Genomic DNA, 22403 nt, shown 5'->3' with positions numbered 1-22403 from the left:
GATCATATAATTCAATCACCTCCTTTTTCAAATGAGGAAACAGGTTAGAAGAAATTAAGTGATTTGACAAATGTCATAAACTCGTATCTCAGAGCTGTAGCTGTAATGAGATACAGTTCACGGCATTTCACACGGTTTAATATATAGTGTGGTAATTCGGGCATGGACATTTATCCTAATAAACCGCCACCTTCTTATAGGCAAAAACTGTGTCTTTTTCATCTCTCTCCCCCTTTTAGCATCAAGTACAGTGTTACTACACATTGCTTTTGCCAAACACACGCTGAATGAACAATCACTATTCATACCACCTATTCGAAAATTTCAAGATCCATCCACCATTTGTTTAATTTTGCTCTCCTAATATACATTTTTAATGAAGTAGGCCCCAATCTAATCTACTTAATTATAGAGGTTAAAAAAAAAAAACACAGAAATTTGGCAAAGAATTAAAACCATGAGTCAGATTACTAAATACTGGTTTACAGAAGAACTAATATTTCTTCTTAAATGTGAGTACTTTAAGCCGTTAGTGTCCCCAAAACCTGCCAACATCATACATGTTACACAGAAGTATAATTCCAAACTAGATTATTTTTAACATATAAAATTCCCCTAAATCTTACAGTAAAGAACACATCTGTAAATACTGTTTGGCTGGGCCTTTTAGATTTTGCATGCTCTGAACTTACATTTGACTTGGATGCCACCACGGTGGATTGGATGAAATCCTTTAAAAGCACATGTAAGGACTTAACGGGCACCTGACACTATGGTGAGCAATGACAGGGCCTGGTTCTCAAAGCAAGTCAACGACTAGGAGCATCTCGAGGTGCGTCAAACGCTCGCACGACTAAAACGCTTGCAAAATTTATATCAAGAGTATTTCGAGAGTCTAATTAGAAGTAGAAAATGAGATTTGGGGAATTTATAGGGGAGGGTAGGGAAGAAGGGTTAAGAATACCTGGGGTTTTCTTTGTTGGTGAAATGGTACAAATCAGCTGATAATTCTAAATCATATTAAATCTTACAATCAGAAATTCCTATTTACTTTGTTATATACTCCCATAAGCCTGCTGCTTTTAAATTAATATAATTTAGTTACTACATTTCTTCCATCCACACACAAAACAAACTAAATAAATGTGACAAACACAACTCGGAAATGACAATGAAAAAAATAACCAGTTAGGAAAAAATAAATCTAGTTCTATCCTTATAGGTTATCAGACCAGGAATGGGTAAAATTTTGCATTGATATATAAGAAAACAGAGCTATTAGAAAACATGCTGAGGTAGAGAACGCTTGTTTATTTTTTTCCCTTCAGGCAAAGGCTCATTAGAACCTACCCAGCCTCAGTGGTATCCTTAGTTTGTAATTCCTAATCTAGAAGAGGCTAACAGAGGCATATGTTCTGATCTAACGTGGCTCAGGTAAACAGAACCGATGGTATAATTACTAGTACACTGTATGCCCTTGTGACTAAAGGTGAGGCCGGCTTCTAACATGGATAGAAGCCACTCACCTCTATAGGCTATTTTTAATGAAAGCAAAATTTCTAAGAAACTTGCATGGCTTATTTTATAATTAGAACACTTCAGCCTCTAAAGATTGTCTGACACCTTTCAAGAGTGTGAAACATTTTTCACTTTTAACGTATACTCTTTAGAAATGGCTTCGATCACATGGAACTGTATGAATAAATGCATATTATTACAGCAAAAATTAGAAGTGATAAAGCTGCCTGTAAAAGTTTTAAAAGAGTGCTACACTGTGACTTATCAAAGATAAAACATACCAATTTTTACTCTTCCTCGCTCAGGACCTTCACCCATAACTAAAATATTAGCAGGTTTCTGTGGAAACAAAATAGTGTTTTTTTTCAGTAGACAGTAGTGGTTTCTTTTAAATAGACAATATGCCAATATAACATAAATCCACCTTTAAAAAAACCACATTTACTCAAAAATTAAAATCAAACACAGGAAGTCACCAAAGAAACTTTATGTGTACATATGCAAAGCAATATGCAACTTCATGAAGGCCAAATATGGCAGTGCTTTTCTCCAGGCAGAGCTAAGGCTTTTCTTGGCCCTGTTATCAGTCTGCTTTCACTACTGCGGAACAGCTGGCAGAAAGTTAAAATGCTGTGCTTCCATCTAACTCTTTCAGTTACATAAAATGTCCTTCAACTTCAAGGGAAAATGTATCTTCAAATATAATTTAACACTAAGCAGCAAGTTAATTATAGGGAAGGGACCACCTGATACCCTTTTTTGGAAACTGCATAGTATGTACCTATGTTTCAAATAAATTATAGAGAAATCAATTTAATAAAGTCTTTTCTAAATGAGTTAGCAGAGTAATAGGAATTTTCCATGACCTGAACATCTTTGAGGTTTTCATTTTTAAATAAAAAAGGAAGCTAACATTTAAAGTGAGATTTTACAAAAGTAATATTGCAAACAGTTCTTAAGTCTCTAAAAATAACAAGATTAACTGCCATCTAAAATCTGTCACAGTGGTATCTACTATACTAACATATAAGGGTTGTCACTCTTCAAGGAGGAGGAGGCAGTCCCCAAACGTCTCTCAGGCTGCCACCCTGCCCTCCGCCTGGTCTGACTGCAGTTCTACCAGTGTGCTGAATAAAAGTGAAACCAGATCACGACGCCTTTCAAATATCCATCAAAGCCATCTTGGAATCAAATTAAAGATTTTAATGAAGGCTGTTTACAGTGGTAACCAATTCACAGGCTCCCCTGACCATATTTAATGACAGCCCCTATGCTATTACTGATGAAATGTAACTTACAGTTCATTATCCTACCAACTACCAAAGATCAAAATTATTTTTTTAGCTTCAGTGAAAAGCCACTGCTGAAATGGTAGCACATACATTTCTAAGGTTGAAAATTCCTACAGTTTTTAAGATGAGGAAACTAGGCACCAGAGTGAGTGCGTGACTTGCCCCCGGTACGACCAAGGAGATGGGTGTGGGGGGCAGTAGCAGCGCAGTGCCCCTTCCTAGGAGACCCTTCTGAAGGTCACTTATGTAGCAAGCTTTAAATGGACGTGTAGTACCGTAACTATAATGTTCTGTTCAAGAAAATGTTTTCAGAATCTCTGTCATCACACACACGCTCCTGCCCACTGAGACAGCCGGTGAAGCACCAAAAGGAAGTACAGCACTAACAATAGTCCCTGTGAGACACGTGGAGCTGCCAACCACAAACAAAGCTGCTCATCAGGGACACTGCAGAGCCCAGCCTGCTTCAGAGGAAACCAGGTCTCAGAGACTCGTGTGAAATGCCGACAGCTGGGGGGTGGGGGGGGCTCCAAGAGAAGAGGCAGCCCGTCTGTCTGGCTGAGGGAAAGGCCTGCCCTCGGTCAGTGTGGCTCAGGAGGGGACCTGATATTTGGGCTAGAACTCTCTTCTCATGGTCCATCAGGGCAGGACTCCCTAGACATCTCTCGAACCCCATTTTGGTTCCCCTCCCGTCAATTCCGTCTTCTGTACTATTGCCAGGGTTACCTTCCTAAAAGACAAAGCTGATCACATCATCACTCCCTTGTTTAAAATCTTCCACGGTAACAGAGGAAATTATTAGGAAAACAGTGGAACAGAAAATTATATATAGACTGTGATTACAACTGGGTTAAAAAAAAGTGTTGAGTAAGGACTAGAAGAACAAAAAAGGTTAGGGTGACAGGGGTAGGCACGACCTCTTCAAAATTTCTTTGAACGCTGTTGTGCTTTATTACTAACGTCTTTCACCTTTACGTGGCCCCTCACCGCCCGTGAATAAGGTGGACATCTTTACGATGGAATGCCAGGCACCTGCAAGCTCTCAGCCACTGATCTCTCCAGCCCCGCCCTCCAGCACTCTCCTGACACATGTGTGTTTGCAGCGTTCCATGACTAGACCTTACACAACTATGTCAGTGCTAGCCCGTTATTTCTACCCTAAGAACTCTCCTCTGCATTACTTGGGAAAACCTGATTCTCCACGCCCACCCTCTAATGATGTAAGTAATACATGAATACACTCTGATTATAAACAATTCAAACTATGAGGCCGAATACAGTTAAGAGTTAAAGACTCTTTTACCACCCATCACTCCTCCACCACATCCCAAATCCCACTCCCTCCTCTAGAGTTACAAGCTGATTAACTGGCTTGCTGTGATGGATTTTTCTAGCACTTAAGTGCTCCTAAAAGATTACTTCCATATCTGGCAAAAGCACAAGCACACATGGGCATCACTTTCCTCCTTCTATTTTAGATGGAGTGGAAAAGCTCTCTTTTGCTTTCTTACTCATTCAGCAGCTGGCCCCAGAGCTGAGAAGCCCTGGGATGGGCGGTACTGGTCAGCAGGCTACTAGGCACAGGGCGAAAAACTCCCTCTCTTGGCCTTCATTTTATTATAGACTCACTGGACTGGCCAAGTCCCAAGCTTGGGTTTGAGCATTGGTGGGGAACAGTTTCTCTGTCAAAGTCTTGCCTAGTATTAGGGTTTGGGGCCAAAGCTCCAGCTAATAATTACAACTTGCTTTGCAAGACAACTCATTGCCTATTGCATGATCTGAAGTAGATCTTGGGGCCGAGAGAGTCACCACACTTAAATTAGTGGATTTAAGTTCACTTTGGGCATGCCATGTAGTCATAAACCAAAGAGAATGGTTTTAAGTGCTGTTTTACTAAAACTGTTTATAAACAATGAGTCCTTCCTCATGGTGTCTCCCATGGTGGTATCCATATGCCCCACGGCGTGATACTCTGATTTAGTAGACAAATCTCACACTAAATTTCTTTTGTGAATGTGATCTAATGGAAATCTCAAGAGAAACTGGCAGAAAAGCCATAGAGATCATGAATACTCTTGTCAGTATTTGTTTTGTTGCTTAATCAGTTTTAAGGAAGGCTTCAAAAGACTTGATGGATAATTTTTGTTTTCGTACTTAATACCACATTGAAACAATATTATATTCTCCAAAAAGCTAATTTCTTTTCTTTCTTTTTTCAGTGGAAAAATTTGGTAGCAGTTTTAAGCTCTAGAGCCAAAGCATCCAAGTAACTGGTGATAATTCATGAAACAATCAGTAATAACCATGACTTTGGTAAATAGTCTGTGATCTTTCATGTGCCATCAGACATAATCACCTTAAAAAAACACACTTTGCTGGTGACATTTTGATGAGGCACATACTCCATTAAACTATTTGTTGCCATAGAGAGCAGAGGTCCAACATGGCTTAAGAGTATTATAACATCAGGATAACATCTTCGAGAATAGTTATCTTATGCACAGAAATGATTACAGAACACCTTTTACTGCCTGCTGAACAATGAAACAGATCAGTGAGATACTTGTTTGAAGTATAATTATTTGATTGTTTGCAACTACAATAGCCTTCTCTTGCTTTATTTCTCCCAGAAAAAAACTGTGTTTGTAATTAAAAGAACATGCCCTTGTTTTACAGTCTCATGGCTTTTCTTCTTGTTTTATGTTGTTGTGCTCCAAAAACACCCCCCCACTGCCATTTCCTAAAGCAAGATGTCTGTGTTACGGAGATAACCACTCCTGTAGAGGCTTTCTGTTCTCCAGGATCTGTCACGACGGGAAACAGCACACTGATGATTCTGGCATACAGCAGGGATGGCAAAGTAGTTTCATTTAAGGGGCCAACTCCAGTAGAAGACTAAGGATTGAAGGGAGCTGCATCTTGAGACAGGCAGGAATTGGGCTGGTCCGGAAACTTCCATTACCAATCAGAGGTACCTTACACAGGTACGGAAGTGCAGACCACTGGCTTCTCTGTCAAGTTAACAACTTGTTATTCTAGGAGTAAAACCAGAGTCTTCATATTCACTAAGGTTATCAAGGCAAAATGGAGACTCTGAGTCAACAAGAAAAGCTGGTTTTTAATGGATCTGTCTATGAAAAGAAGACAGGGATCCCTAAGAAACCACTGTTAAGTGCTGTTCTCCAAGATTTTTTCAGGACTAAACTTACACACTATAAACAACACAACCTGGTGGCACACTTTCTGGACACTCAATGACTCTGTTTCAGTTTGGTTGTTAATCATTTTGTACTAGGACACATACTGATCTGTATCTCAAATGGCACATTTTCAATTGATGTCTAATAGCTAAGAAAATACAATTCTGCTTTTACTTGTAGGTTTTTTTTATTGTGTTCTGAGAGATTAATGTAGAATTTGTGTCTTTGTGAATACTTACCATGAGTATCTTCATATTCTAGTACACAATGAACTTTTCTAGACATACATTTTGCGAATGGTTTTTCTTTTTTTTCTATTCTTTTTATTTTTTGGCTGTGCCACACGGCTTGCGGGATTCTTAGTTCCCCAATCAGAGACTGAACCTGGGCCCTCGGCAGTGAAAGCTTGGAGCCATAACCACTGGACTGCCAAGGAATTCCCAGTGAACGTTTATTTTAAAATATGTTCTTTTATATAGCCCTAAATGCCAAGAAATTCTATTATATCACATTGCTTCATTCTATAATTTCTGCTCACTCTTTATTTAAAAATTTTTGTCAAAATCTGATTTAAAGAATGTCAAAGTACATAATTATATATTCCTATTTCCTTTTGTACAACTGCCAAATTGAACAAACCGTAAGTTCTTTGGTGTATATTCATTATTTTAATCATTCTGCTGTTACAAAATATGTTTCAGTCTTTTGCAATAAAATATACTTTATCTGATACTATAATTTTTTTCTATATTTGAATAGACACAGACTTTAGACCAATAGTTCTCAACTTTTTTCTTCCCCTAAACATTTGAGGACTATAATAGACTTCTTCTGAAGATGAGGAAGTGTGGTTAAATGGTTAAGAACAGGCTAAAAGAAAATCAAGGATGCTATCAGCTATTAGTTCTGTGACCCTCACCTCCATTTTCTCATTTATAAAATATGGATAAAAATAATGACAAGTTAGTGTTGCAAAGATAAATGTTACTAATGCACATAGAAGCTTTAATACAATGCTTGATATATTAAAAGTCCAAAATATATTATAATGACAGCTAACACTATAATCTGTTAATAGTGACTCACAACTGAAGTGATTCTTAACTGAAGACTTCTGGGGGGTGAGATAGCCATGCATGATTGGATAATACCCCCAAGATGATTTCTCTATATCACCCTATGAGATGTCCCTAGTTGTTTTTGATCACCTTTCTAGCTTCTAGTTACTTATGCCTTTTATTGATTAAAAAACTGTTTATTATTAGCAACAGCTTTTTAAGAATTAAAGTAATAAAAATACACATTCTTGTAGAAAATTAAAACACAGAAAAGTACAAAGAAAGTAAAATTTACCTGAAACCTTGCCTCACAGTTAGGTCATTACAAGTATTTTGGTGGACATAATTCCAAATTTCTTTATATTATTTACATTTATATGAATATCTTAGAAAGGCTCTTTTGATTCCTGTATTTGTTCACTCAACAGTGAACAAATAATAAATAAATGCATAGTACTATTGTATTGATCCTATTTTATTTAGCCTCCCCTATCATAGTTACTTAGGTTACTTTTAGACCAGAAAAGTTCCAGGACATTGTTAAATAACAGTGGTAACAAGAAAGGTTAGAACAGAGAAGATAACAGAAAAGGTAACAGAAAAGACAACAGCTGTTGATTTGGTATGTACACTTTTCATGCTTAGAAGTTTCCTTCTTTCCTTATTTTTATAAAGAATTTCAATCAGAGATAAATATTAAACTTTGTCAAACACCGAATTTTGCAAGAGTTTTATATTTATAACTACCGAGATAACCACAGTGTTATTCTCTTAGCATTATTAATATGAATTCTGTCAATAGGTTTCCAAAGACTGAACCACCGCCACACTCTTGAAATGCACGTCATTTACGTGGGGCACAGTAGTATTCCTTTAACATTCCCCTGGATACTATTGGCTAATATTTTATTTAGGATATATGCATAAATATTTACACATGACACTGATCTACTATCTTTATTAGGTTTGTGTCAGTGTTATGCTTTCTTCCTACAAAGTTATTAAGGAAACTTTCTTTCTGGAACAGTTTATATAATGCAGGATTAACTGTTGCTTCATGGTTGAAGCAACTGTGAAAAAATGTGCATTTGTTACATTGTTTTAGAGGTAGGCCTGTGACAAATGTCTTTAAGTCTTCCATAGTTGTTAGTCTATTTCGTTTTTCTACCTTTTCCAGGGTCAATTATGATAATTTGTATTTATTTTAAAATGTTTATTCTATCCAGGGTTTTGTAGAACACCAGAATAATTTAACAACTATTAAAGAAATTTAAATGGTAGTCAAAAATCATCTACCCTAATTTCAATGCACCAGAATCAGTTTTACAGATGACTTTTACCAACCTTTCAAGAATAAGTAATTCCTATATTATACAAGCTATTCTACAGAGACTAAAATCATTTTCTGAAGTTAGTATAATCGTGATAAAGAAAAGGGTACAAACAGAAGATTACTGACCAACTTCACCTGAGAATACAGACACAATCAAGTATTGGCAAAGGGAATCCAACAGCAACTGGAGAAAAAAAAAATCAAAACCAAGTAGGGCTGATCCCACTAAGACAAGGATGGTTCAACATTAAAAATGAAATAGGGCTTCCCTGGTGGCGCAGTGGTTGAGAATCCGCCTGCCGATGCAGGGAACATGGATTCGTGCCCCGGTCCGGGAAGATCCCATATGCCGCGGAGCAGCTGGGCCCGTGAGCCATGGCCACTGAGCCTGCGCGTCCGGAGCCTGTGCTCCGCAACGGGAGAGGCCACAACAGTGAGAGGCCCGCGTACAGCAAAAAAAAAAAAAAAAAGAAATAAAACCTTATAAATGTAAGCTACCATATTAACAGATTAAAGGAAATAGCCATATAACCATCTCAAAATTGCAAGAAAAGCATTTAATAAAATCAATTCTTGATTTAGAAACAAACAACTTAATTGGATATAGAAGGGAACATTTTTAATCTGATAACAGGTATCTACCAAAACCCTAGAACAAACATCACACATAATGATGAAACTTAACAATTCTTATTAAAGACAGAAAAACAGTTACCTCAATCACTTGCCACTGCACTAGTAATTAAATCCTAGCTACTTACCATTACCAAATGTCAAGGGAAAAATGCACTTTATGCATTTTTTACTTTCCTTTTAAAATTTTAGTATTTCTGGGCTTCCCTGGTGGCACAGTGGTTGAGAGTCCGCCTGCCGATGCAGGGGACACGGGTTCGTGCCCCGGTCCGGGAAGATCCCACATGCCGCGGAGCGGCTACACCTGTGAGCCATGGCCATTGAGCCTGCGCATCCGGAGCCTGTGCTCCGTAACGGGAGAGGCCACAACAGTGAGAGGCCCGCGTACCGCAAAAAAAAAAAAAAAAAAAAAAAAAAAAAAAAAAAAAAAAAAAAAATTTTAGTATTTCTGTAACTGGGTTATGTCTTATAACTTCCATGGTATGACAGTCAAGTTGCCAGCATGTTTTCTATCTTACTGATACATAAAACAATGCTGCAGCTGTCAGCTCTCCAGTCTGCAGCAAGAAGACATAATAAACGTTTAGGACTGACTGTCTCACAAGTAGGAGGCTACTGAGGAACTTTAGGTAGGGGAATGACATGGTGTGATTCGCTTTTTAGAGCGATCATTCTGATTGCTATGTAGATACTGGACCATAGGAACATAAGACTGCAAGTAGGGAAGATTCACTTTGACATTTTTTCAGTAATCCAGGTACCATGGATTAGAACAGTAGTGACAGAAATGATAAGAAGCAAAGTCAAGAGGCAGTAAGTGGACTGCAAAAAACTCAACTGTGTGAACTGGGAGGTCAGGTTATTGTAGGGTTAAGGAACAGGAATCCACGAATGAGCACACCTGGAAGTCCACCTGGAAAATCCAAATCCATATCCTGGCAGTGAGGGGTTCTGGAATGTCCCTGTTAGTGGGCACCTGCTCACTGGACTGACCCAGAGACACTGAGCTAGGAGGACTCCAGAATCCCTGCTAATTTGCTCCTTCCTTCATGGCTGTCTCTTCCCACAGCTGTTTCTCCCTGAAAACAAACACTACAGGTCACTATGATTTGAAAAAAGACACTGGTCAGATGACTGGGGCCAATGCCAACTGTGCCACATTCAAATCTCAGTTATAGGACGGTTTTACTGCAGTTCAATCTGAGATATGTTTTGAAGGTAGCATTGATAAGAATCCAGTTATTCAATCAATAAATATTTATTGTGCAGCTAATATGTGCTACTCTGGGTAATACCGATATAGCAGTAAATGAAATGGATAAAGTTCCCACCCCTAAGGTACTTATTCATAGTTCTAGGGCAACGTGATGATGGACTGAAGTAAAATGCACCTACTGAACATTTATTATGTGCCTGACAGTCCTAATACTTCAGATGACTCTCTATCAAAGAGATGAAAAGACGGGTCTGGCTCCATTTTATGTTAAAAAAAGAGAAAAGATACCAATCCTGTACTTCTAGTCAATTTTCAGGATTACTCAAAGATATTATCTTACACTCCATTTTTTTAAAAAGGCTCAATTAAATTATTTAGAATATCTGTTCTTGATTGGTGAGAAATCTGACTTAAAAGAGTCTAGCATTGTGCTGATAAAGTGTCTGAAAAGACTCAGACTCTAAGGAAAAGGAGATTAGAAGCAATATGCAAACTAAATAACATAATATTTTTATAATCAACTTGTAATCTGCCCATATAAGCAGGTACGATATTTGCAGCTGTGCTATACAGTAAAATTAAGTAGGCCACTTTTTCATTATTTACAAACAATAGAACGCAGTTCACTGTGTATGCTCAACATCAAAATTACACAAACGTGGCACATATCAAGAAATCAAACAGACTGTTTACAAACAATCAAATACTTCCAAGAAAGAAAACTGCCCAATTGGTCATTTAAGTAAATATACTATAGAATAAACACAATTCATTATGTTAACTAAAATTACTGCAAACCTCATTTAAGTTTGCCTTAACCCATTAGCAATAAAACCTATGCTTTATCTTCAAGCCTAAATTTTATGACAGCAATTTTATATGTTTTACTAGTTATACAATTAGACAAATAAGAAAATTAGAGTAAATCTTTGGAGATTTATTTATTTTCATTCACTCCCAGTAAATGAAGCAAATCTCAAGTAATAAGCAGTGATTAAACCTGACAATCACAAAGCATTTTTCTTCAAAAAAGCTCTGTTGTAAAGAAACATGTTTAATATATTCCCAACACTCATTTCAAGGAAGCTAAGCACAGAGAAAGGGGCAACAGCGGTTAAGAACGCAGGCTCCTTTCTTCCCAGCTGGTCAATTATTTTGTTGCTTTGCCTCTTTCAGCATTTGGACAGTGACAGGGTCCTTTCTGCCTTTTTCTTTTTTTTTCTCTTTTTTTCTTTTTTTTTTTTTTTTACCCTGAAGAAGGTACTGTCCTCTTTTTTTAGGCAGAAAAAAAAGTGTATGCATGGCTTTTTTTCCCCTTAATAGCAATCATCCTCTACCATAAAATAAATACACTAAACCACACTGAATATTATGTGTGAACTTTTAATAAAGATTAAATAGAATCTTCCTCTGTTTCCTTCTGTATAACAATAATATAGATTAACTGCAAACTATTCAGACAATTTAGAAAGGTATTAAAGAAGGAAGGTGAAATTTACCTGAAATTCTCCTACTCGTAAATAAACCCTACTTAGAAAAACATATTTCTTACAGGGCTACGGATATTCAAAGTGATTTTATTATCAATGTCAAGAAATTTGCATAAAACATTAAAGTACTTATAATTTGGGACAAAGTGTTCTCTAAAGATTTGACTATTTTTTTTTCCTTGATGTTCTCTTTTCCTAACCTGATAGTACCTTTTGGGAAACAGTATAGTGCAGCAGCTTTCAAACCTTTTTGAACACAACCCACAGGAAGAAAATCACTTAATATTGTATGACCATATTCACATATACCCATGTATAAGTGAAACAAAAGTTTCATGAAACAATAATTTCCCTCAAGACATATGATACACTCTGATATTTTCTCTATTCTACTCTACTCCATTAAAAAAATAAAAAGGCTGGTTGTGTTGTGTGATTTCCCAACTCACTTATGGCTTTTACAACCTGCAATTTAAAAATCATTGATCTAGAGGAAAAATTCCCTAAGTTCAGTGACCCAGCTCTGAAAACAGTTCTCTTAAGTAACCAGAATCAGGTCACTTAATCTCTTTCCTTCTGAGTCTTCCACTCACTGTACAGAGCTCAACAGTCAATAAGAAAATGCATCTAGGGAGATCAGCTCGGTGCTTTGTGTCGACCTAGAGGGGTGGGATAAGGGAGGAAGGGAGGGAGACACAAGAGGGAGGGGATGTGGGGAGATACATACATACATATATATATATATATATATATATATATATACATAGAGCTGATTCACTTTGTTATACAGCAGAAACTAACACAACACTGTAAAACAATTATACTCCAATAAAGATGTGAAGAAAAAAGAAAGAAAATGCATCTAAAAAACCCAAACAAACCAACTAACCGTATCATTGTGGGCAAACTTTAGTATTAGTGAGCAAAACTAATAAACCAGGCAATCTTTCACTCAAGAAAAATCAGATCCAAAACACGCCAATAATTCATCACATTACCATCAATGCATAATTAGGTACCTCCATAAAGCAGCCCCTATGAAACTGAGTTTGAGTCAATGGCTCACTCCAAGATTTTGACCGTATTGAACAGGAAACCAACTCATCCTTCACCAAACAGCTAAAACCCCACCACGTGATTCCAAGTTACCCAGTATAATTAAAATAAACTGCATGGCAGTGGCACTATCAGATTTTTTTTAATAAGTCAGATTAAGCTCTGGAATAGCTCCAGCATCTTTTAAATATGTTTATGCAATGGCCCCCTGGGCCATGTCACATCACAGACTACACATGATAGCACATCCCCACTGGGATACTCCAAAGGAAATCTCTACAAAGATTTATTTTCTAGGAAATTTTACTATGGCAAAAAACCACACAAAAAAACAAAGAGCCTATTTTGCGGTCAAATGCTCTGCCACGGAGCTATACCACCGCCCCCCCTGCAAAAACCTATTTTGAATTGGTTTAGGGCAGCAGTGACCAACTAGCAGATGGTTGTAATACTCCAAAACACTCCCAAATTTTGTATACAGCCTTGTAATTCAGCTTAAATGAAAAAAGAAACCAACACGGTGAAAAGTTATATTACAGTATATCTCACTTAACACTATACTATAGTATATAATGTAATACACTATGTTCTATTATCCACTTAGTGCCACAGGACAAAAATACAACCCTATGTGTCTGGTAGTTCCAAGTTAATTACCACTATGATAAAACCATTAAGGTAATAATTCAAATGAAATTTTGGACATTAGATTTTTTTTAAGTGGAACACATTAATGACCACATGAGAACCTGATATATACTTAATGAAAATTAATGGTAAATAGGTCAGTCATCATAACTACTTCTCTACTTTCTATTAAGTTCCTTAGGAAACATGTCAAAAGCCCAAGTCTTTAATACTTACTTAAATATGAGTCTGATTTGAGTGTAAATCATTTCTATGGTATATCTGATACACAGCATGAATATTTTCAACAAAAAGCACAAAATTCAGCGAACATTGAGTTCACTAGAAAATTTAAAATGAACAACTATTAGCTAGAAATTAAAATATTTACATTGTGATTAGTAATGAACTGGTCAGTTAAATGCAGTATTAAAGTGAAACATGAGAGCTCCAAGTTCAGAACAGCTGGGATGTAAAGGAGAAGGGAGGTATGACCCCTTCACCTACAATTAAAGATTAATTCACACAGAAGGTACTTTAAGACGTTCTTGAAAAAAAGCGAGGGATGTAAACGAACTATGATGGAAATGTTTGACCCTTAAGATTAAAGGAAAAAAATTGGAAAAAATAAATGACATGAAGAGAAGAACATCAGAACAAACAGCCAAAGGGCCAGGAAATAGGTCTCAGTGGGCGGGACAAAAATATGGGGTAGAGGAAGAGTGCAATGGAAAAGGTCAACAGATCAGTATCATTAGCTGAATGGTCTCTGAACTGACTGCTAAGAGCTGAGCTCTTTTAGGTGGAAAGAGGAAGGCTACTGAAAGGACTTAAAATGTAGTATGAATAGAAAAGAACTTTTTCTGCACTGTTCCACTGCACTGAATCACAGCAGAGATAAGACGGAGTAAAAGGAAGAAACGCAGCAGAGTCTCTGTGTGTCTGTAGATACGGACCAGCATCAGGTAATATCAGAGATGAGCTATGGAGAATAACTGTGGAGGCCACTTTGCTTCTGTTACAAATGGGCTAGTCCATTCATTAAACAAATATAAGCAATACTGTATACATTAATGCGTTTTTTGCTAAGCACTGGGCAGGATACAAACATATAAGTCACAGTCTTTGCCCTCAGGAACTTACCATCAAACAGAGGACATACAATTACCCAAACTAGCAAGTGCCCCAGGGGAAGTTCAAAGTAAGGCTACAGGGTGTAGAAGTAAACATTCTCCCTCCCAGCTAGTGCAACCAGGGTGGGAGTGGGGGTGGAGGAGGGCTACACTTTACTGACGAGGTGGCGGGAGCAGAGCTTTAAAGGATGAACAGAATTTCAGATGCTGGAGATAAAGGGAGCAAGGACTCGGGAGGGCAGGGCAACCTCTGGGTTGGCTGGAAAATAACTATAAAGAGATCGAGAAAAGGAAAAAAGGAGACTGGAGACAGACTGTAGTGGTGTTTCTAATCTCCAGTTCACTAACACCAGCATGCATACATTTGACAAGCGCTTTTCAAATTCTTAATCTATCACAGAACTTTTCCTAGGAAAAGAAAAATTAACTGAGTTTGAAATTTCACGATTGCACAAGAAAACCATTCCTAAATTTAGAAAGTTTTATAAAAAATAATCAGTTCTACTGAAAGAGGCCAGATAAACGGCCTGGATGTCCTCAAACAGGTCACAAAGGAGTCACTGTCAGTGAGAACTTCTCACACTCTGTCCGTGTGCTTTAATTCAATCCAGGAGGACTACCTCTCACAGGAAAGAGCTCAGTCACTACTGCAAAATCAAACGTAGCTTCTACACAAACAGTATTGAATATGATTTTGGTGCTTCAAGTTTTTTTACTAGACTGGGCTCAGAAAAAAATCACCAAACTCAATACAATCAGGCTAACAGACTTCAAACCTTTCCTTATTTTGAGTCACTTAAACACATCTTTATTTGAAACTTTCATAATATTTCACACTTAGTTTCTCTTTATGGTATCTGGCAAAAAAATCTTAATATTCCTTAAGCCAACAGAACACTCCTATTTTATATAAACAGCAGATAACGGGGGTGGGGTGGGGTGGATGGACAATGTGACCCAGCAATGCCTTTTCTCACATTACCTTAACGTGCATCTTGGCTAACCGACTTGTATAGGGTGCTTATTTCATCTGTCACCTTGGCCGGACCACAGTGCCTACATATCTGGTCAAACAGTATTCCGGATGTTTCTGCCAAGGTGGTTTTGGATGAGATTAACATTTAAATGGGTGGACTTTGAGTTAAGGGGATTACCCTCCATATAACGTGGGTGGGTCTCATCCACCAGGTGAAGGCCTTAATAAAACAAACTGACCTCCCTGAACAAGAAGGAATTCTGCCAGCAGACTGACTTTGGACTCAACTACACCTCTTCCCTGGGGTCTGTCAAACTTGCCAGCCTACCCGGCAGATTCTGACTAACCAGGCCTCCACAACTGCCTGAGGGAACTGCTTAAAAGAAATCTCACCCTCTCTATATATACACATTCTGTCTCTCTGGAGAACACTGATTAATACAGATGGTAATGCCAGAACCAGGACTACAGATTATTAGTCAAACGATTTTCATTTCCAAGGAGAGGAGAATAAAGAAGAAAGGAGAAGGGTGTAGTCAAAGGAAACAACATAGCTAACTTACACACACCTCTGTTTTTATTCCTCTCTACTTACAGCAAACAGATTAAGTGTATAAGCAAACCAACTTATACATACGTATTTTAATGCTCTAAAACTAAAAAGTTTACTTTGGATTCATTAATTATCTCACAAAATAAATACTGAATGTTTTTCCTTTCTAGTCCATTTTTCTTAAAACATCCACACATGTGTACACATTACCACCTTCAGCCCAACAAGAGTTCCAGAATTATTAGATCTCTATTTCTTGCCAAGGATGACAGATCCCAGTTACTGATCTGCTACTAGATAATGATTAGTAGTGACAAAATTAATCTTTATTTATTAAATAACAACTATATATATCAAAGAACTTCATAATTCTATCATCTCAAATCAGTATTTCTATTAATAATAAAGCCAATGTTATTAAGCAAAAGCTTCAGTAACATTCTGGGCTATTTTCAAATGGTATTTTTAGGCTGTCTATGCCAATTATCCACCTTAACGTGAAGTTTCTTGTGGCAAGTCAGCAACTTAACCAGATGGTTCAATTATTAACATCAGAAATCTATGTAGGGAATTCCCTGGTGGTCCCAGTGGTTAGGACTCCGCATTTCAACTGCAGGGGGCACAGGTTCGATCCCTGGTTGGGTAACTAAGCTCCTGAAAGCCATGTGGCATGGCCAGGAAATAAACAAACAAACAAACAAATATCTACGTAGATCTATTAAGGCTGTTATCGCCTCATTTCATCTAAACCTGACTGAAAGGAGTGAAGAATACAATTAACTCCTAATTATATTCATTATCATAGGGTAAATATCTCACCCGCAAATCATAACAACTATTTGAGAAGGGGTTAAAAAAAGGCATATCATACAGCTTCTAAAGAATGTTCTTCAGAGTAAATACTTGATTACTCCATATATGAATATCTTATGTAGCTATAGTTGAAAAACTATATAATATCAAACTCCAAAATGTAATTTTCAGTTGGCAGGAAGGTGGGCACATATATTTTTAAAGACTATGATCATGAATCTTTCCTTCAAGAACTGAAGAATAATTCAAGAGGCAGGTACCTGAGACAGTGAGCTCCAGCCTGCGACAGAGGTTATGGTTTTAAGGAGACGGTGGTGCAGCGTGCCTGTGGCGCACAGCAGGGTCAGGCGTTTGGAAAGCTCACTAGGAAGTCACGCACAGACAGCACAGGAAACCGCACTTCAGACGGGAAAGCCAAAGGAGGCAGCAGCAGAAAAACAACCGCTTACATTTTACAAAGTATTTTGGATGAACACACTTTTAAACAGAGAGCAGTGGCGTATCAAAAGGGGTACAGGAGTAGGAGTGGTTTGCCTCAGTGAATAGCAATATTTTGTCACTGATACTGTTCAATTGCCAGCATATGGTAACAATAAAAAGTAACGGGCTTCCCTGGTGGCGCAGTGGTTAAGAATCCGCCTGCCAATGCAGGGGACACGGGTTCGAGCCCTGGGCCGGGAAGATCCCCACATGCTGCGGAGCAACTAAGCCCGTGAGCCACAGCTACTGAGCTTGCGCTCTAGAGCCCACAAGCCACAACTACTGAGCCCGTGTGCCACAACTACTGAGCCCGTGTGCCACAACTACTGAAGCCCGCGCGCCTAGAGCCCATGCTCTGCAACAAGAGAAGCCACTGCAATGAGAAGCCCGCGCAGAGCAACGAAGAGTAGCCCCCGCTCGCGGCAACTAGAGGAAGCCCGTGGGCAGCAACAAAGAACCAACGCAGCCAAGAATAATAAATAAATAAAATTTTAAAAAGTAACTACTTTTCGTCTGTTTCATTATTATTTTTAAATCAGCTACAGACAGTGCATCCCTCTGTCACCTGCACCTAAGTGCACTGCTCCACTGCCTCTGTCTCCTGGTACACCACCAACGGAGACTTCCGAGATGACCAGCTCCACACTGTCTCTGTGCCAAAGACAACTTGTTCCAGCCGTATCAATAGAAAGAGCTCTCCCAAGAGAGATACAAAAGAAATCAGACTTTGAAATTATTTTCACCACTGTAGTTAACACTAATGTGAGTAGTTCAAGTATATTATACATTAACATAAAAATTAAATACTGGTTTAAAAATCAGTTTGTATTCATCTAATGAACATACATATTTTAGTGATGAGAAAATACTTACATTAGAAAGAAAATGTAGCGTTATCGTAGCATAATTAATTCTATGGGGAAAAACCAGATTCTGTTCTTTTAGAATCATAAAAAAGGTCAGTAACTCAAAAGTAGCAATAGTTTTTCCCTAAGTTGACTCTACCCCTAAAAGCTGAAATTTATTTTCAGCTTCATAAAGAGACTAAGGATTTTTCAGATTTATGTTCTATAAATTCATTGTTTATAAATAAAATAACCTAATTCTATTAAAAATAAAGGAAAATTTTTTGCATAAGGGAAAAAGTTATTTCAACCAAATTTCTGATGTGTTATTGGTCCTACTCTAAATGGTTTCTAGATTTGACAACTGGAGATAAAATAACTACCACTAAACTTATTTCAAGGAGATTTACTGAAGACAGATGAAAGAACTAGAAACTAAAATACCTGACTGAAGGCCAGAGACTGAATGCATTAAACACAGAGCACCCTGGAAAGAATATCTGCGTGAGGGGCAGAGCAACTCCACTTCCAAGTTGGCGACGGGGTTTTTTCCTAATGTACACATGTGACTAGAGACCAAGTCATCACTTCCAGCACTGTGTTTATAACTGTTTGAAATGAAGGCACACCTTACTGGAGTTACTACATTATGCAATATGAAAGGGGAAAAGGGGAATTTGAGATTTACATAATTTAAATCTATGAAGATTTAATGAACAATGCACAATTTAATGCTAGATGGGTTTTTTTAAAAAAGGGCATAAACTACTCTGCCGTGTGAAATAAAAATAAGATAGTCAGTTTCTGAAGTTTCTAAATTCGTAAAAATTTATTGCAGCTTAACATGGCAAGGCACTCAATAATGTACTCAATCACGATTATTAAAGGCTGTTGGCGGAGGGACTGCTACTAACATAGTGGGTTTAAAAATAAGAAGATGAGGGCCTCCCTGGTGGCGCAGTGGTTGAGAGTCCGCCTGCCAATGCAGGGGATGCGGGTTCGTGCCCCGGTCCGGAAAGATCCCACATGTCGCGGAGCGGCTAGGCCCGTGAGCCATGGCCACTGAGCCTGCGCGTCCGGAGCCTGTGCTCCGCAACGCGAGAGGCCACAGCAGTGAGAGGCCCGCGTACCGCAAAAAAAAAAAAAAAAAAAAAAAAAGCAGATGAATGCTCCTCTTCTAACATACAACTTAGGATACGGTAGCCTCCAAAGGGTTATTTTCAAGTTACTCATAAAAATACCAACTTCTAGAGTTTGTCTGGCATATAATATTCAATGTAAAGCAGGCCGATAACGTTATTTACAGACTTGAAAAAACCCCCAAAAGCTTAGCAAAACAAATGTGCCCTCTTTCACCTTTAAGCACCAGCTTAACGTATGTCAAGAAGCAGGATACATTACACAAAAGCACAAAGCTAAGCTAGTTTTGAGACTAGCATTCCCACCTCCTCTATAAGGTTTGCAGGCCTGTATAGCAATGATATCTAGAGACAACTAGAAAATCATCCAACTCCAAATGCATCTTTCTGGCTTAAACCTAACTACATTTCAACTTACCAAATCCCTGTGCAACACCCAGTTAGCATGCAGGTAGTGAATCCCATCTAGGATCTGATATAATAGTGACTTCACCATTCCCCGAGGTAACTGTACTGGCTTCTTGTTTGCTTTAGAAGCTCTGTGAAACTTGATTATATGCTGAAAGAAAGAAAAATATCACCAGAAGCTTAAAAAAGAAAAGATAGTTTAATATATAATATCTTCCTAACAGAAAAAGAAACACTCAGGGATTTCCAAAGATTTGAAAATATAATTTCACGTTCTGCGGGATAACATAAATAACCTTAAATTTTCCAAATAACTACAGCTAAAATGTCATTTCCTAAGCATATGATATGGTCTCAGAAAACAAATGATGACAACAGAGAAGTAGAAAGTAATGTGATTTTAGTTTTAAAGTATAATTAAAAATTACTTTCAGAGTTACTTGACCCCTGTTTATCTGATGAAAATTTTCAAGAAGAGAGTATTTTTTATTCTGTAGTAATTAAATGAAAAAAAAAAAAACAGAGAGAGTTCTGGCTGATTGACATAGCATAGATGTGGTACCTATTTACAATACATGAGTTATAAAGAAAGCAAATGGGAAAATATTTCAATTAAGTACACACAAGCACAAAGGAATAACATGTAAATGACCAATTCACACTGGACATAATTAGAAATATGAAAGCTTCTTCAGACAAGGAAAAAAAAACAGTCTTGTAACATCCATCAAAGCTTTCTAGGTAGCAATAAAATGTTAGTGGACATCCGGTAAACACAATACCACTTTATAAACAGAAAAATCATTTTACAAATAAATGTACCTCAACAGAAACAAGATCTAATGTTTCAGACTCTTGACAGGTTTCATTTTAATTAAAGTGCTGCAGCCAGCTCTGCTGTGTGCGCCACTGTGCACGTGCCTGCGCCTAACACGCACAAGAGCAGACTCCTGACCAGTATCTGTGAGGGAATAGCACGTGTATTCTTGAACTTAATACAAATAATTAAAAGAGGAGTAAAATATTTAATATTATACATTAATCTTTTCATTTCTACTTTCTTATGATATAGAGGTAGAAAATGGGTAAGAAATAACTAATGACTAATGAGTGAAGGAGTTTTATCTTCCAAAGAAAAAATAAAAAGCAAAGGTATATTGCAGAAGGTAAGGGGTATCAGTCAGTAAATATGTAGTATGATTAATCTATACTTTAGTAGCAGCATTATATTATGTTAACTTTCTTCTCAGTAATTTTTTAAAAGTATTTAAGAAAAGGCAAACAAAACAGAGCTACAATAACTCTTAATAATCTAGACTGTTTGTCACCTATCTATCCTAAGAAATGATGTGACAATCGAGTCTGTTCACCTTAAGAAGAACCAGTGGCTCTCAGAGCTTAAAAAAAAAAAAAAGATTAAAATACATTAAAAAAAATTAAAACCTGCCAGAGTAAGAATGAAAGGAACAAATATTTAGGGGAGGTAAGATAATCAACTGATGCCATATACCACTTCTTTAGTTATATTTTCATTAGGGTATTAAAATATTACTTTTTAACCAATATTTTATAACTACAAAAAACTACAGTGGGGGAATTTTTTACCTTCATTTTTATTCCAGGGCAATATAATAAATATGCAATATGTATACCATAAGATTTCACCAACACCTAAGTGATTTTTTTAAATGACTCTTTTTACTGCAACTGTTTTCGTACCCTCTGCTGCCTTACCCCATCTAATTCATTTCAATATTCAAATTAAAATAAGAAAATAAAATGGATAAAGAATAGGTTTTAATAAACTGAATCATCATTTGGTTTTTATTAAAATGAGCATTAAAGTACTTATTTGGCTTAGATGAGTATTAATAAGATGATGATAAAGCCAATGGTGACTATATGCACATTACATGCAGTATAATTTGTGAAAGCATAATTATACCTCCATATAAAATTAAATATTACATACCAGTTTGTGAGAAACCATAGTGAATACAATGCTATCTCCTACGCTCAACTATGTTTTATTACAAATCACGTTTATAAACCAGCCTGGAAATTTTCTCATAAATTTGGATTATATAATTTGATTTTATGTTAGATTTCAGTATGATGAATGTTCAATTCAATATTGGCCACCCTGATTTAATGAATTTTTATTATCAGAATCCTAATTTGATTAGATTAGATCTCTATTAAAAGAACAGAAGCCAACAAAAAAAGAAAAAAATATTTACAACCAGCATGAACCTTGGACAATAGATTCATAAAACAGAGAGAAAACTTCATGTGTCTATTTTCTGTTTGAAAACAGTTCTTTCCAGATAACTTATAAAAATAATTTGAATCAAACCACATTTAGTCATGGAAAACAGGAATCTACAAACAGTATGGAAATATTTTTTTATAAATCTGAAAGCATATGACACCAAAATAAGTTTCAGTTTCTGAAGTCTGTTAAAGTTTAAATTATGTAAATGAGGATACTTATGGAAATTCACAAAAGAGTTTAAAACTATTTAACTATTTTCAGAAGGTGAATTTACTTTTAAACAGTTTTACTACGATTTGTGCTAGCTTTATTTCAAAATTTTGTATTTGCATTTACGAACTACAGCTGAATGAAAGAA

General features: G+C 37.0%; 1 protein-coding gene across 3 annotated transcripts in view; it reads right to left on the bottom strand.

Moving 5' to 3' along the window:
* Positions 1-22403, bottom strand: part of CDK8 (cyclin dependent kinase 8) — a 176960-nt gene that overhangs the window by 97379 nt on the left and 57178 nt on the right. For all 3 annotated transcript variants that reach the window (XM_067016833.1, XM_059042102.2, XM_059042103.2), the window contains exons 4-5: positions 19781-19921; positions 1800-1857 (exon numbers count right to left, since the gene is read on the bottom strand). In XM_067016833.1, the coding sequence (XP_066872934.1) occupies positions 1800-1857; positions 19781-19921 (199 nt within the window). The remainder of the gene's footprint in view (positions 1-1799; positions 1858-19780; positions 19922-22403) is intronic.

Source organism: Kogia breviceps, chromosome 16 (genome assembly GCF_026419965.1).
Source record: "Kogia breviceps isolate mKogBre1 chromosome 16, mKogBre1 haplotype 1, whole genome shotgun sequence".
NCBI classification, from domain to species: Eukaryota; Metazoa; Chordata; class Mammalia; order Artiodactyla; family Physeteridae; genus Kogia; species Kogia breviceps.
Note: the sequence above shows the minus strand (reverse complement) of the source record. Positions and strands in the feature narration are given on the sequence as shown.